This window comes from Schistocerca gregaria, chromosome 5 (genome assembly GCF_023897955.1).
Source record: "Schistocerca gregaria isolate iqSchGreg1 chromosome 5, iqSchGreg1.2, whole genome shotgun sequence".
Taxonomy (NCBI): domain Eukaryota; kingdom Metazoa; phylum Arthropoda; class Insecta; order Orthoptera; family Acrididae; genus Schistocerca; species Schistocerca gregaria.
Genome location: NC_064924.1, coordinates 36,597,021 through 36,614,491, shown reverse-complemented (window position 1 = coordinate 36,614,491; position 17,471 = coordinate 36,597,021). Strand labels below are relative to the sequence as shown.

The 17,471-nt window shown below is 38.5% G+C and overlaps 1 protein-coding gene across 1 annotated transcript in view; it reads left to right on the top strand.

The window, feature by feature from the left end:
* Window positions 1–17,471, top strand: part of LOC126272406 (zinc finger protein 761-like) — a 348,537-nt gene that overhangs the window by 229,530 nt on the left and 101,536 nt on the right. The window contains exon 11 of the mRNA XM_049975234.1: window positions 7,049–7,183. Within this exon, the coding sequence (XP_049831191.1) occupies window positions 7,049–7,183 (135 nt within the window). The remainder of the gene's footprint in view (window positions 1–7,048; window positions 7,184–17,471) is intronic.

Below are 17,471 nucleotides of genomic sequence, written 5' to 3'. Positions count from 1 at the left end.
CCTGAGGCAAAAACACAATAATCACAGTGGCGTCAAGCCAATTCTCCATCTGCCAAAAAATTCAAAACCACAATTTTGGGTAAAACAATCATGGTCTTAGTGTTTTGGAATTGAAAAGGTGTCATTTTGGTCGAATTTCTACTTCACGGGACTACCACAGACTCACAAAGATAAAGTGAGGCCTTAAAAAATCTCAAAAGGGGCATTGAAAAGAGAAGGAGAGTAATGCTGATGAGAGGAGTGTGCTTGTTGTACTACAATGCCCGTCTTCACACTGCCTTAGCTGCCAAGGTGCTCTTGGACTCATTAGGTTAGGATGTTTTGAACCACAACCCCATATTCCCCTGACTTGGCACCATTAGATTATCATCTTCTCACTCCCTGGAGATGCACACAAGTGGAATTAAATGTTCAATCGATGAGCAAGTGCAGAAAGAAATTCTGATATGGAAGAAAGAGCTTGAGGGAAAGTTCTTCAAGGAGGACATAAAGAAGCTTGTACCATGGCTCACAACGTACATTGCATGGGGGGTGATTATGTGGGAAAATAGTCAACAAGTGTATCAGTGATATTCTGTATTTTTTTTTTCAAATAAAGTTTTTCTAAGAAAATTACAAAAATATATTAAATTTCCCCAACATGCTCCCTATCTGAAGACTGGTGGAGTCGCTCACAATGTAATCCCTGCAATTCATAATCACAGTTGTGGAGCCTTTATTGGCAGGTAGGATTATGAGATGCGGATCATTTTTTTTTGGAGATTGGTTGCAGTTTCTTGTGCAGATGTGAAGTTGGTTCCCATGTTGAGAGATTTGGGGAATGATGGTGAGGCGAGTTTTGAGGTTATGAAAAGCTATGGAGTTAACAATGGGTGATTAGGGGACAGTGGTCATACCTCGCAGTTGGATGGAGGAGTGAACATCTCAGAACCTCTCCCCTGAGTCTATTTTTTTCCTCACTACTACCTTCTACATGCTTATTAAAATCCATGAATCCAACCACATAGGACACCCTATTTGAGCATTATTGTGCCCTAACAGATAGAATCTCTGCTATCGTGAACTAATACCACCAGCCTATTACTCATAAGCTACCATCCCATGTGCAAGATGCCACTGATTCTATATTGTTCTGCTTCATTTATCACCTGGTGCCCTGCTTGTCACTATCAGTTAAACCTCCCTCTACACTAACATCCATCCCCAATGCCCATGGCCTTGCTGATATTGAACAGTACATTTCCCAAGCCTGATTGACTTCAGGTCTACTGCCTCATCATGGTCAGCATGACCAACTATACTCCAATCCAAAATTACTTTACCTTCGAGACATAACCTATGAACAAATACCCATGGTACAGCAATTGGCACCCTACACCAAACTGTTTACAGGCCATCTACAGGATTGCTTCCTAACCAAACCCCTCAGCTGGTTCAGGTTCGTTGATGACATATTCTTGATCTGGACCAAAGGTGAGGATACCCTATCCACATTCCTCCAGAACCTCAACAACTCCTTCAACATTAGCTTCATCTGTATGAAGATGGTACCATTGGTGACCATTCACCTCTCGAAGAATGGAATTACAATGAAATCCAGACCATTAGCTGCTTACAGGTGTTGATAAATATCAACAGGGACAGTTGAAAATGTGTGCCTCCACCGAGACTCGAACCCGGGATCTGCTTACATGGCAGATGCTCTGTCCAACTCAGTCATCGAGGACACAGAGGATAGTGTGACTGCAGAGACTTATCTCTAGCTTGCTCCCCGTGAGGCCCACATTTCCAACTTACTGTCCACACACTATATTTGTAGTGCCACTGCGCACTGTACCCATTGCTTGCGGAAGTCAATCTAATGATTCCTGTAAGAGTTTGAGCAAAGTGAGTGCATTCACACTGAAGAAGATCATTTGGCTGGTAAGCCTTATTTATATGAAGAAGGTATCTGTTGTTTCAGACATGTCCAAAAGAACAGATATCATTGGTGATGTTGCAGCTCTTGAAGAATGAAATTACAATGACATCCAGACCATCAGCTGCTTACAGGCGTTGATAAATATGAACAGGGACAGTTGAAAATGTGTGCCCCTCCTGGGACATGAACCTGGGATCTCGTGTTTGCCGTGGCAGTATAGTGGCAGGGGCACTACAAATGTAGCATGAGGACAGTAAGTTTGAAATGTGGGTCTCATGGGGAGCGTGCCTATCAATGTTTGTAAGCAGCTAATGGTCTGGATTTCATTGTCATTTCATTCACTTCACCTTGTCCTCTGCAACTCACCAAGCCATATTCCTCCATGTTGAACTCCACCTCAGCAATAACTACATCAGTTTCTCTATCTACATCAGTCGTACCACCTGCCCATCTAACCAATGCAATATCCTTGTCCATCCCTATTCCATTCCTGCTCCCAATCCCTCACCTTGTGGCTCACATCCTTGTAGTAAATATAGGTGCGCAATGGTCGTGTCACAAGCACGTCCTACCTCATTGAAGGCAGTGCTGCCTGTAAAAGCAGTCATACCGGTTGTGTCACAAGCACGTCCTATCTCATTGCAGGCAGTGTTGCCTGTAAAAGCAGTCATACCATATACAAACTAAGCTGCAACAACTGTGCCACTTTATGTGTGGGCATTACAGCTAACAAGATGCTTGTCTGGATGAATGTCCACCACCAGCCAGTTGCCAAGAGGCACTGGACCATCTAATTGCTGGATTTTCTTTATCTCAATGACTGCTTCACAGCTGCACAATCAGGATTCTTCCTATCAACACCAGCTTTTTGAATTGCACAGGTGGGAATTCTTCCTGCAACATATCCTTTGTTCCTGTAAACCCTCTGGCCTCACCTTTGCTAGTCCCTGTATCCTTTACCTACCTACACCATTATCTGCTTCCACTCCAGTACAACTCACTCCTTCTATCCTACTGCAGCTTCTAGTCTTTTTCCCCTCTGTGCTTCTGTCATTTCCTCTCTCTCTCTTTCCTGTCCCCCCACCCCACCCCAAACTCTGTGGTTAGTAGTTCTATTTTGACCCCACCACATCCCTGCACACTCCCACAGACAGCACAGCATCTTCTTCCACCCCTGTCCTTTTATCCCTTCCAATACCTGCCTCCATCTTATCCCCCCCCCCCCCTCCTTCTTCCCCACCCACCACAGTATATTGCTGCTCACATCAGACACAGTTGTAGTCTGGAGGCGGGCTCCAATGCCCAGAGATAGTGGCCATGTGTGTATTTTGCAGCTGTGTGAACATGTATATGGAAGTATTTTTTGTTGTGCCTGTCTGCGACTAAGTGCCAGCTCAATGCGGCAAGTAGCAGTCTGGCCTTTCCATTGTTGTTTTTTCATTCAGGACTTTCCATTATTTAAAATTTTTGTTAACATTTCATATGAATATCAGTCTCCTAACACATTTCTTTTATTGTTGTTTTTTTCATTGCATAAATAAACCAACAAGAAACAGGCAGAAGTGCACCAAGATTTACTCTATTTCTACTTGCAAATAATTATGCCACAGCATAGATTTTGGGGATGTTAAATTGGGTCTACAGTAGCACTGTACATGTTATTCCAGCAACAGTAAACACAAGATGTACATACTTGAGTTTACTGCCACTGCAGACATTCTGTGCCTTTGAGTACTTACTCAGATTCATTCCTTGAGTGCTTAAGAATAGCGAGAATTTAAATTTATCATTATGTTTATTTTTTGCTATGGAGTTATAGCATTCATAATGCGAGAGATAATGGAAGGAATCCTGAAATTTTGAAAATTTTCAACCACAAAATGTTAGATGTTGTATACTACAAGAAAGACAGTTTAAATTGCGCTGTAAGCATGATGTACCTTTAGGGGCACTCTAGGAGATAGGCACATTGCAGTGAAATATTTTGTTTCAGTTGACGTTACTGACCTCTGACGTCTACAGATACTGTTCAGACTTCAATTCTAAAGAGCAGTATGTTGGAGAAATGTACCATTTGAGGTAATTGTAATTGTGGTGGAACCTACCAAAATACACACACTCAATAAAAAGTTTCCAATCTGTAGGTCATGCACAACACACCTTTTTTTGTGTAACTCTTTCTCTGCCATTATTTAAGTGAAGTTAAATATTAATTTGCGTATTGCAACTGAAAGCTTAAAAAATGTTAAAAGTAAGCTCTGAGGTAAATTCAGGATCCATGTGTCTTAAAACTATGCATCTTGCTGCTAGAGAAAATTTGAAAAATTGGTAAAAAAATAATTGTGTTACTGGACACTATGCTACACATTTAATGCCATGTGCACCCTGAAGAAGGAACTGGTTCAACTTCTATTTGGTACTTAGTTATGGATTCTATCAGTAGTACTCTGATTATATTGGCCCTAAGATACATTTTAGAAGTTTCATGGGAACTGTAATTAAATAAAATCCTAAAATGTTGTTAACATTAACAGTTGGCTCCAAAGGGAAGTCTCTAGTGTAAGTGTTAAGGTCCTGTTCTAGCCCAATCTGTTGTGTTACCGGATATTATTATTGTTATAGTTATATAAATTTTTATTTTGTGTGAATTCAGGAGCCAGGAAAGTTTAGCTTATTGTATAATAAGAAACAGGAAAAAATCTTTTTTCTATGGCCAATTTTGGTGTTATTTTCTGCCAGTTTCAGTGTTATTTTTTGCCTAGTTAGGTACACTTTTTTGGGAATTGTGTATTAATTCTCACCAGATTTGGCATTATTTTGTTTACAGTTGTGTTATTGGTTTGTGACAATTTATTTTTGGTGTACATTATGTTCAGTAAAACACCATTGTCTATACATCCTGATAGCTGGAAAGTTGCTTCTCCAGTAAACTATAAACGGATTTGTTCCCCTTCAGCTAGTCTTACACGGTTGATAATTGACATTCTAGATACACATGACAGTCTGTTTGCCATGTGAACATCAATAGAGTTGATTATCATCTCTTGGCTGAAACATTAACCTAGAGGTGTGAACACAGAACACAGGAATCTGTGGCCATAAGAATTGTTAACCTAATTTGATGGTGCAGCCCAGTGTGTTTCATTCATCTCTGACGTAAATGTTCATCCTTTCATATTTCTCAAAAGCTTGCTGGTTCCATTACAATGACTCATTTTCCCAAAATAATGAAGCAATCTTCACTTTTAACTGGGAATATGGGTAATGATTTCAGTTGAGGAACTCAGACTTCCTATTATTTTTCCACAACACATTGTACCAAAGTGACACAGTGTATCAATGAAACTGGATGTTTATTGTAGCATGCAAGTAAAAACATGAGTCATCGAGTATGGCCCTTTAACTTCACATACAAATAAATCAACATGGGGGCCACTCGGTTTTCCCCTTTCAGCCTATCGTAGGAGAGGGCGCGTGACGTAATAGTAGAATTTATACTATCATACTGTGAAAATATGTAGTTTAGTTGATGCACTGTATTAAAGATCTAAATACATCTCTTTTTATGATATATTGTGCAAAAGTATCAGGAAATGTCATCTACATCTACATCCATACTCTGCAAGCCACCTGACGGTGTGTGGCGGAGGGTACCCTAAGTACCTCTATTGGTTCTCCCTTCTATTCCAGTCTCGTATTATTCGTGGAAAGGAGGATTGTCAGTATGCTTCTGTGTGGACTATAATCTCTCTGATTTTATCCTGATGGTCTCTTCATGAGATATATGTAGGAGGGAGCAATATACTGCTTGACTCTTCGGTGAAGGTATGTTCTCGAAACTTTAACAAAAGCCCGTACCGAGCTACTGAGCGCCTCTCCTGCAGAGTCTTCCACTGGAGTTTATCTATCATCTCCGTAACGCTTTCACGATTACTAAATGATCCTGTAACGAAGAGCGCTACTCTCTATTGGATCTTCTCTATCTCTTCTATCAATCCTATCTGGTACGGATCCCACACTGCTGAGCAGTATTCAAGCAGTGGGCAAACAAGCGTACTGTAACCTACTTCCTTTGCTTTCGGATTGCATATCACCAATTAAAACTGTTACAGCAATGGAGATCATTGGAAGTAGAGTATTTCATGTGACATAACATCTAAAACTTTAGTTCTTTATTGAGGAAATCAGCTGTCCTTTTAAGGTAATACACAACTCTCAGCAGTAAGAAAAACATCAAAATCCAGTTTCAGCACTCACTAACTATTAGTTATCAATGTCAGTAAACTACCACCCTACATTTTTACACAGGGACAGGAAAGATCCCAAATTATGCAACATTTTGTAATATTCGCTGATTTCATGTTGTTGCTAAAACTCAATCATTTCACTTTATTTTTTGCTTTATCATTTACTAATCAAATTTTATTTGGGCTTCAGTTAGGAATAAATTTTGGTACATATATAAATCATTACTTTTTGGCGAGTATGTTTTTAAATTCTAATATTATGTATTTGTCGGAGAGCATTGTTTGCTAATACTATGCAAGTGGAGTATGCAAGAGGAGTGAAATCTTACGCATTTTTTCTCGTCTTTCCTGGTCTTCCCACAAATCAGCCATTGTTCATTTTGTAATTTTTTTTTTAATTTTGCATCCTGTAATTATCATTATCATAAGACAAGTTCAAATAACTCTAGGGCTCACATATTGAACAAAAAATTATCTTGATGTATTCGTATGTGCCCCTCCCCCACATGACCCCCCCCCCCCCCCACCTACCCACCCACCCAAAAAAAAGAAGAAAAGTAGTGATTTTTAACTCCTTGTATATTTCATTATTTTGTTGGATCACTGTAGTTCATAATTGGAATAAATTTTATTCATTTATTTCTATCTTTATATGGTGTTGCAGTTGTCACAAGCAGTACCGGTACCATAGGTATAACAACGAATCACATGAGAAGTGTAGTTCTCATTTTATATCTTTCAGTTGAAATTGTAGTCTTCTGTGGTGCTGTATGCAAAAACAGAATACCTCAAGTTCCTGTCATGGTATTTTAATGTTTCTAGAGATTTTATTATTTGTCTATGCAAGTAAAATAATACCGTATATCCTGTTCTTATGTAGGCTGATGATGCAGCGTCTGAGAAGACTGTCGATTATCCAACTCTGCAGCGATCGTATGCGTGTCAGTTTTGTGATTCAACATTTTCTTTGTATATTGAGCTGAAGAGTCACATGAAAAAGCATTCAGATCAAAAGGTAAGCAGTTCAGTGTGTCTTTGTAGTTATAGTATCACCCTCAACTTAACAAAAGGGTCTCAGTGATTGAGACAGTGAACTTGTTCTTTAAGGAGTGGCGTTGAAACCTCTGCCTGGCCAGTCTGACATACCTTTTCCAGAGTTTTATTACATACTTCAGTTGACTGACCTGACTTTTTTTTAGCAAGGCTTTGGCTAATTTACTTTGTCATCCTCAGCCAACCGAAACTGTGGTCCATCCTCGACAATCATAGTCTTCTTCTGGTAAAGCCTTCATACTGTAATCACAGTCTTCGTCACACATATTTGTGTGCCTTACTGTATATACACAGCGTTCATTTAATGCAAGCAGAATGAAACATGGGAGTCAAGTAAATGAAACAGGCGATGGCTACACCATTCCTTTTATTAAGACCTGAGAATTCTGATATGAGGTAAAAAATGAAGTTGTGTGGCTACATTGGAACTTACTTTCTATTGAACTGTAGAACACTTTTTAGCGGATTTCATGAGTTTCCAGTTTAGTTAACTTTACTTCAAAGAGAAGTATAATATTAACAGATACCATAAGATCATTCCAATGAACTAAAGTTCCCATTAAAATGTAAACTCTATGCACATGAAAGCAGTTGCTGTGACTGCCGGTCAGAATTTGTTTTGTGTTAAGTGCTTTTGGTGAGAACTGAATTTGTGTTGGCCAGCTTTGGTAAGAACTCTTAGGGTTCAGCCCCCCCCCCCCCCCCTACCCTCCTCCCCCCTCCCTGTAGGCATCCTGCCCCATCCTTCCCCATCATGTGCAAGCCTCTTCATCTCTGGATAACTGCTGCAACCAACATCCTTTTGAATCTGCTTACTGTATGCATTTTTTGGTCTCCCTCTACAATTTGTACCTCCCCCTCCTCCCATTTCCCTCCAGTACTAAATTAGTGAATTTTTGAATCCCAGAATGTGTCTTATCAACCGATCCCTTCTTTTAGTCAAGCTGTGTCACAAACGTCTTATCTGCCCAGTTCTGTTCAGTTCTTCTCATTAGTTATGATATCCACCCATTTAATATTCAGCATTTTTCTGGAGTCCCACATTTTGAAAGTTTCTCTTCTTATCTGAACTGCTTATTGTCCATGTTTCACTTCCATACATAGTACACTCCAGACAAGTACCTTCAGAAAAGTCTTCTAAACATTTCAATCCATATTCAGTGTTAACAATTGTCTCTACTTCAGAAGCACTTTTCTTACCATTGCCAGTCTACATATTGTATCCTCTACACGTCGTCTCTCATCAGCTATTTTAATGCCCAAATAGAAAAAATTCATGTAACACTGATAATATATCATTTCCTAATCTAATTCCCTCAAGATTTTCTTATCTAATTTGACTATATTCCATTAGCTCTGTTGCCCTTTTATCTATGTTCCTCTTATATCCTCCTTTCAGTACATGTCCATTCCTCAACTGCTCTTCCAAGACATGCGTTTGTGTGCGCGCCTTTGTGTGTGTGTGTGTGTGTGTGTGTGTGTGTGTGTGTGTGTATTGTTGATGAAGGCCTTAATGGCTGAAAGCTTTATTTGTGACAGTCTTTTCGTTGTGCCTATCTGCAACTCAGCATCTCCCCTATATGGTGAGCAGCAATGATCCTTTTCATAATATTGTTACATTCAATCCTGGATTTTCCATTGTTTGACACTTATGTTTGAAATCTGTAACCAGTTTGTCCCTGTAATTATAGCAGAAAAACAGATTCAAGTATGTCATGATGGATAGTGACAAAACTACACCTTTTTAAGTTTTTCAAGTTCTTCTGACACTATCTCGCTTCCTAGTGATCAGGACCTTTGAAATTACCTTCCTCCGAGAGTACTTAACAATTTTAGGCTGCAGTAAAAGAAATCAGATTTAATTTGAGTACCAGTGAAATATAGGTGCAATTTCAATGCACTTCCCCCTTGTCATTTTTCAGGGTTTTACACGCTAGCACCGGAAAGCCAATTCTAGTTTTTTAAGTGGTGTGGAACACCACCTTTGTAATGAAAATGCTTTAAAAGAGTTTACAGAAGACGCTCCTCTCTCTCTCTCTCTCTCTCTCTCTCTCTCTCTCTCTCTCTCTCTCTCTCTCTCTTTGTAAAAGTGGGATAAAAGAAAAGACTCATTTTTTGACATTTCTACATAAATCATCAAAATTGCCCTCAGTTTGAAAAGGATTGGAAAGCAGTAGGAGAATAAAATCTTATATTCTAAACCTTGTGTTGGTAAGGTTTATCCTACTATTACTTCCAGACGTATAAAAAACCAAACTACACTTCTTTTTTTAAGTGTATATTTTTATCAGCCAACTTTACTTTAATTTATCCATATCGAAACTGCGTGAGAGGTCTTTTCGCTTTAGAGAGTGCAAAATGTTGTAAAAGATGCCCAAGTTTTGTTTCTTTCAAGAAAATATTGCCATAGATATTGTCTCAAAAGCTGCCGAAAACTTTTGTGCACAGTCGAAGGCTGTGCTATGGGATCATTCAAATGACTATATCTCCACAAGTATTAAATTGATGATTGTGAAATTGAGAGCATGTGTGAAAGTTCATACAAAATTTTATCAAAACCCATGATGGTCATGTGGGAACTTCTAGATAACTTGGCTTTGAATGACCCAGTTCTTAAGCATTGTTCCTTAGAGACTGAGTTTAGTGGACATTTTTTCCTTGTTTTGGTGGGTACTAACATCTCTCAAAATACTTGACAATTTTTTATCATCCTGTATATGCTTCTGTATCCTGCGTGTTTTTCTTATAGCCATTCGTGCTTAACCATTTTACAGTTTCTGTCAGTCTCAGTCTTTAGACACCTGCTTGATTTGCTGCATTTTTATATTTCCTCCTTTCATCCATTAAATGCAACATCTCCTATGATATCCAAGAATTTCTACTAGACCTTGTCTTTTTTACCTATTTGATCCTCTGCTGCCTTCAATATATCATCTCTCAAAGATGCCCATTTGTCTTCTACTTTATTCCTTTTCCCTGTTTCAGTCAATCATTGCCTAATGCTGCCTCTGAAAGTCTAAACAATCTCTGATTTTTTTTTCATCTCATCCACATCCCATCTCTGTATTTCCTACTTTTTAGCAATTTATTCAATTGTAACTTGTGGTTCATAATGAATAAATTGTTGTCAGAGACCATTTTTGTCCCTTGAAATGTTTTACAGTTTAATATCTGGTTCTGATACCTCTGTCTCACCATTACATAAACAATCTGAAACCTTCTGGTGTCTCCAGACCTCTTCCACATGTACAATCTTCTTTTATGATTCTTAAACTAATGATTAAGTTACAGTGTGTGCAGAAGTCTATCAGGGGGCATCCTTTTTCATTTCTTTCCCCAGTCCATATTCACCTACTATTTTTCCTTCTCTTCCTCTTCTTACTATTAAATTCCAGTCCTCTATCACAGTTAAAGTTTCTTCTCTCTTAATTATCTGAATAATTTTTTATCTCATCATACATTTTTCAGCCTCTTCCTCATCTGCGGAGCGAGTTGGCCTGTGAACTTGTACTTCTGTGGTGGGTGATGGTTTTGTGCCTATCTTGACTATGATAATGCATTTACTACACTCTTCATTGTGACTTTCCCACATTCCTGTTTTTTTATGCATTTTTAGACCTTCTCCTGCATTACCTGTACTTGATTTGGTATATACAGTATAACCTTATACCCTCATGACATATAACATTGCAACCGGTTTTACCTAGCTTATGCAATCAAATACCAAGTTTGGTTTATTACGTACTATGCCCCAACAGAACAAATAGTCCTGTCACAGAAAAGCCATGTATAACATTACCACCTGCCACTTTTATACCATAACCTCAAAGCTGTAGGTAGTTCGTATAAATGAAATCAATTTTATTAAAGCAATTGCAGTATAAAGAAGCAGAGCAGTATTACCCTCTAAAAGGAATTAAGTTTTGTTGACCTTGTTTTATCTAATGGAGGTGGCTAATTGGAAGTGAAATTTAGAATTACATAAATATTTAAACAATAACAAACAATAATTTACCTATCCACAGTGTCCAAATGATAATAACAATGGCTGCCAGCCTAATTAGGCAGAATGAGTAACATTCTTGTTCAGGAAACTGAAAATAAGTAACTTCAATGGGGAAAAACAGCCTATACTTTTTGTCACATGAAAGTGCAATGAACTCTGGCACCTGCATATGTTCACGTTAAGGTTGAAGCTGACAGAGCGGAACAAACAATTTGCATAAATATAACAGATAACAATACACAGTATTACCTTCAGGGCTTATTCAAACTGAATGGTGTCAATAACATTATTATTAATATTTACTATAAAATTATAAATTGAGTATTGATTTATTCTCTCTTTTACCAATTACTTTTCTATCTGACATGAAAAAATTATATTTCACTAGCAGACCGTTTCTCACTGTCCTCTGAATAAAAGAAGTTACTGTTTTCATAGATAGTGATCTTCCTGTTACTTGTTACCTAGCATGAGCACAATAGACAAATTGTGAATCCTGTTACACTATTAATGTGCACTTCCAATACAGAAGAGAGACAAACATTTAGCAAACCCGAGTATATAACTTTCCACAAATGAAGTTCACGGCTTTTACTGCAGTGAGACACAAAGTTGACAAATTTTGCAAGAAACTGACTCACCTTTTAAAATTTACTACAGGCAGCACTATGATCATTAACTAAGCAAAAATTTATAAGCCTCAGTTTTAAGAACTTTTAATTTTTAAAAGTAACAGCAAATTGTCTTTATTACCACAGTCTTCTACTTTCAAGTCAATGATTAAATAGGTAACTTTGAAAGTCCACAAAACTTTAAATTTGACTGTTTCAATCACTGGGAGGCTTTCAAAAAACTACATTTACTACCTCCCACAATTTCTCTAAATCCACAGTAAATCTGAATACTCCCTTCTTACCAAATATCAAACAACATTATTTAATTAGCTGTTTGGCTTTGAGGCTTTCATTTTTTCTACAGCAAGGACACTTGCTAATCATAGTTCAAATGGAGAGCAACCTGAGAGGTGATGTGATAAGGAAAAAATCAAGGTAGGTACATAAATTCAGTTATAAGTTATCTTATATTTGAGCACACTAAAACATCCAGTGAGCTGATCCTTCACTGTACATTACAGCGATTGCGCAATGTGGTGGCGAGTGCATATTGGTAGTTCGATTTGCAGGTAGAATTGCTGGACTCTGTCATTTCTTGGTGGCGATAATAGATACCAATTCCAGAATAGTTACAGCTCTTTATCCATCCATTCGAGGCATTGGAAGGTGTCAGGAAAAGCCTGTCTCAGAACCAGCTCAATACACAACTTTTACATGAGCAGTTGATAGTTTGGTAGCTCGTCCCCGACTGACTCTTGGTTCCACCTTTCTGTCCATGCCCACCACATTTTGCACACACTACATGCTTCCATCCCTGAGGGAAACCACAACACCTTTCACATACAAAATAACTAAGAACCATAAGTGAAGGTCAGCAGTTTACATAACAGCAACCAAACACACGAAATAAAACAGAACCTTTGCACATATTGACATTTATACAAGAAAATTATTTAAACAAAACTACAATTATATACATTAAGGTTTGTTCCCTCCAAATGAGACAAAGAATTTAAATGATAGATACACTACATTGCATAGAATCAAACCATGACATCAGAGTTTTTACAAAGGAAAAAAGCGAACATTCTTGTGCTATCAATGCAGTCAAAACATTTACGGAAACTCAACGTCTTGACATTAAACATCAAAATAAGTCAGTACAGCATTAGATCTAAGGTGTTACAACCAGAAGTTCTGTTCATCATGCCACTGCACACCACTAATACCCTCTTTGACCAATCAGTTTCCCATTTTAATTCAATACCCTACATAACCAATTAAGGGATCTATTATTCTGTACTCTGACTCATAGGATCCCAATTTTGCTTTCCTGATGATTACAACCTCCTGAGTAGTTCCCATCTGGAGATCTGATTGCGGGACTTCTTTACCTCTAGAATATTTTATTCCAGAGGATGCAATGATAATTTAACCATATAGTGGAGCTGCATGCCCTCAGAAAAGTAAGAGTCATAATTTCCCCTTTCTTTCAGCCCTTTGTGATACCAGCACATGAAAGACATGTTGGTTGATGTTACAGGGCCAGATCAAAAATCCAGACTGTTGTTCCTGCAACTACTGAAAAGGCTGCTTCCTCTCTTCAGGAATCACATATTTGTCAGGCCTCCCAACAACTACCCCTCCATTGTGGGTGCACCTACAGTACGGATATGTGTATTGTTGAGGCACACACACTGCTCCAAATTGTGAAAGGTCCATAGTTGATGGAAGGTATAGGTATAACCTGTAAATACTTGTCCTACAATTGTAGAGTCAGTGTAGTTCTATTTGCGTTGCCATATTAATTGACGATACGGAAAATTTTTGATAAATCCAGTGCCTAGTTCTTTTGTACCAAGTGAGGTGGAGCAATGGTTAGCACACTGGAATTGCATTCGGGAGAATGACAGTTCACATCACAGTCTGGCTCTCAAGATTTAGGTTTTCCGTGATTTCTCGAAACTACTCTGGGAGAAAGCCTGGATGGTTCCTTCGAAATGGGTGTGATTGGTTTTCTTCTCTTTCATTTCATAATCTGAGCTTCTGCTCTGTCTCTAATGACCATGTCATTGATGGAATATTGTTGTTGTGGTCTTCAGTCCTGAGACTGGTTTGATGCAGCTCTCCATGCCACTCTATCCTGTGCAAGCTTCATCATCTCCCAGTACCTACTGCAACCTACATCCTTCTGAATCTGCTTAGTGTATTCATCTCTTGGTCTCCCTCTACGATCTTTACTCTCCACGCTGCCCTCCAATGTTAAATTGGTGATCCCTTGATGCCTCAGAACATGTCCTACCAACCGATCCCTTCTTCTTGTCAATCTGTGCCACAAACTTCTCTTCTCTCCAATCCTGTTCAATACTTCCTCATTAGTTATGTGATCTACCCATCTAATCTTCAGCATTCTTCTGTAGCACCACATTTCAAAAGCTTCTATTCTTTTCTTGTCCAAACTATTTATTGTCCATGTTTCACTTCCATACATGGCTACACTTCATACAAATACTTTCAGAAATGACTTCCTGACACTTAAATCTATACTCAATGTTAACAAATTTCTCTTCTTCAGAAACGCTTTCCTTGCCATTGCCAGTCTACATTTTATATCCTTTCTACTTCGACCATCATCAGTTATTTTGCTCCCCAAATAGCAAAACTCCTTTACTACTTTAAGTGTCTAATTTCCTGATCTAATTCCCTCAGCATCACCCGACTTAATTCGACTACATTCCATTATTCTCGTTTTGCTTTTGTTGATGTTCATCTTATATCCTCCTTTCAAGACACTGTCCATTCCATTCAGCTGCTCTTCCAAGTCCTTTGCTGTCTCTGACAGAATTACAATGTCATCGGCGACCCTCGAAGTTTTTATTTCTTCTCCATGGATTTTAATACCTACTCTGAATTTTTCTTTTGTTTCCTTTACTGCTTGCTCAATATACAGATTGAATAACATCGAGGAGAGGCTACAACCCTGTCTTACTCCCTTCCCAACCACTGCTTCCCCTTCATGTCCCTCGACTCTTATAACTGCCATCTGGTTTCTGTACAAATTGTAAATAGCCCTTCGCCCCCTGTATTTTACCCCTGCCACCTTTAGAATTTGAAAGAGAGTATTCTAGTCAACATTGTCAAAAGCTTTCTCTAAGTCTACAAATGCTAGAAACATAGGTTTGCCTTTCCTTAATCTTTCTTCTAAGATAAGTCGTAAGGTCAGTATTGCCTCACGGAATATTAAGCTCTCATTTTCCTCTTTTAGTTCTTTTCTAACTGCTGAAATTACAACAACTGGCAAAGATGCTGGAGAAGATTTGGTGTATACTTACTGACTAATTTATAGAAGCTAGCGCTGTTCATCATGCCCGCCTCTCTGTCTATTGTTACTAACATATATTATACAGTACCACCCCAGAAATGGCAGTATTGACATATGTAAGATGGTGATTTTATACTGGGAAAACTGGTGGGTTGTAAAAATTGCTTATTCATGTAACACATTTCAACATCATCATTAGCATCAGCCATTTGACATCCACTGTACTTCTTCCTTCCTCCATTTAGTTTCATTCTACCTCACTTCCTGTCCCACACATCTCCTTTCAGTTTCCAGTGTTTTTAATTATATCTTCCATTCTGCTCTGTTTCCTTTTTCAGTTTTCTGTTCTTCCAGTATCTTCCAACAACTTCCTGAATGGGTCTTTCCATTGATTACTGGACAACCCTTAGTTTTCTTATTGGTTTTGCATTTAGAGTCCAAAGTCAAAACTGGTGATACAGTTGGAAACTTTGTTTTTCAGATACATCAGGAACTTTGTTTTGATAGCCTTGTTTAGTTTACTAAAAGCACTGAAAGCCATTTTTATCCTTCTGTTTATTTCTTTTGCTGTCTAAATTGTCATTGTTGTTATCTTTCCTGAATGTGCTAAGTTGTTCACTCTTTCTGTGACTAAATTGTTTCCTCAACAATATTATGAAAAGGGCTGACTGTTACCCATTGTATAGCGGAGATGTAGAGTCGCAAATGGGCACAACAAAAACAATATCAAACAAGTAAGCTACACACACACACACACACACACACACACACACACACACACACACACACACACCCATGACCACTATCTGTGTCTGCTGATGCCAGACTGGGAGCAACAGCATTTGATGTGAGAAACAGTGTGGGTGGTGGTGATCAGGCGAAGGCTGGTGTAAGGGGGTGGAGGGGTAGCAGGATAGGGCTGAGAGATGGTAAATTGCTGCATGTAGGAGCAACCCCCCCCCCCCCCACACACACACACGCTTTATTCCGTCCTTCCTTCCTTCCATTACCAAACTGACAATGGCTCAGGATGTGTCCTATCAATGAGTCCCATTTTTTAGTCAAGTTGTTCTATACATTTCTTTTTTCACCAGTTTCATTCAGTACCTCAAAAAATTGTCATACGAGGCAGTTGTATGAGTTATCAATTCCAGCTGTGACTTATTGATACTGTTGTCTTAGGATATTACTTTGTTCACAAGAAAATTTACATTCAAGGCAAGTTGCCAGTCTTTGCACCACTTTGGAAGCTTATTAACATCTGAGAATATTTGTACCACTTTTTTCAGCAAGTACTTCACTCTATGAGGTGTGTTCAAAGAGTAAGGTGATTTTATATTTTTATGAACAAATATTTATTTATTTATCAATATTCATGTTGTCCCCTTCAAAGTAATCGCCCACAGATACAATACACTTGTGCAAGCACTACTTCCAATCCTCGAAGCACTCCCCATAAGCATTTTTTGGTACTGCCTTGAGTACTTCCAGCACTGCAGTTTTTATTTCCTCAGTCCTTTCATAGGTCTCTTCAGTTTTGGAAACAGGAAAAGTCACAGGGGACCAATTCCGGTGAATATGGTGGCTGAGGCATGATTATCATTTTGTTTTTAGCCAAAAAATCTCTCTCAAGCAACAGTGAATGAGCAGGTGCAGTGTTGTGATGCAAAAAGACATGAACTGCTTTTCTTCAGTTTCAGACTTTTTTGCGTATAGCTTCTCACAAATGGCACGTAATGTCAAGGTAATGCTCCTTATTGACCACATGACATTAGGCAAAAATTCAGGATGCACTACGCCATGGCAAAAATAAAAATTAAAAAAAAGAAGTGAGCAAAACTTTGACATTTGATCAAATTTGGCGTTTTTTTGGGTCCCTCCGGGATGCTTCCGTTGGGACGATTGGGCTTTGGTGTGGATGTCATGACTATAAACCCATGTTTTGTCACCTGTTATGACCCTTTTGAGCAAATCAGGATCATCATTTACGTCATTCAAGATCTCCTTAGCATTGCTCATGTGACAGTTCTTCTGATTAGAATTGAGAAGTTTTGGAACAAACTTTGCTGACACATGTCTCATGTCCAAAACATCTGAAAAAAATTGCATGACATCAGCCAACCAATATGCCAATGTCCACACCAACTTCTCTTATGGTAATCTGACGATTTTCAAAAACAATTTTCTTCACAAATTCAATGCCATCATCTGTTATTGATGTGCTAGAGCGTCCAGGGCGAGGTTCGTCATTGGCATCTTCTCGGTCACTTGTAAACTTTTTTTTTTAGCAGACTCACAGTATACCACT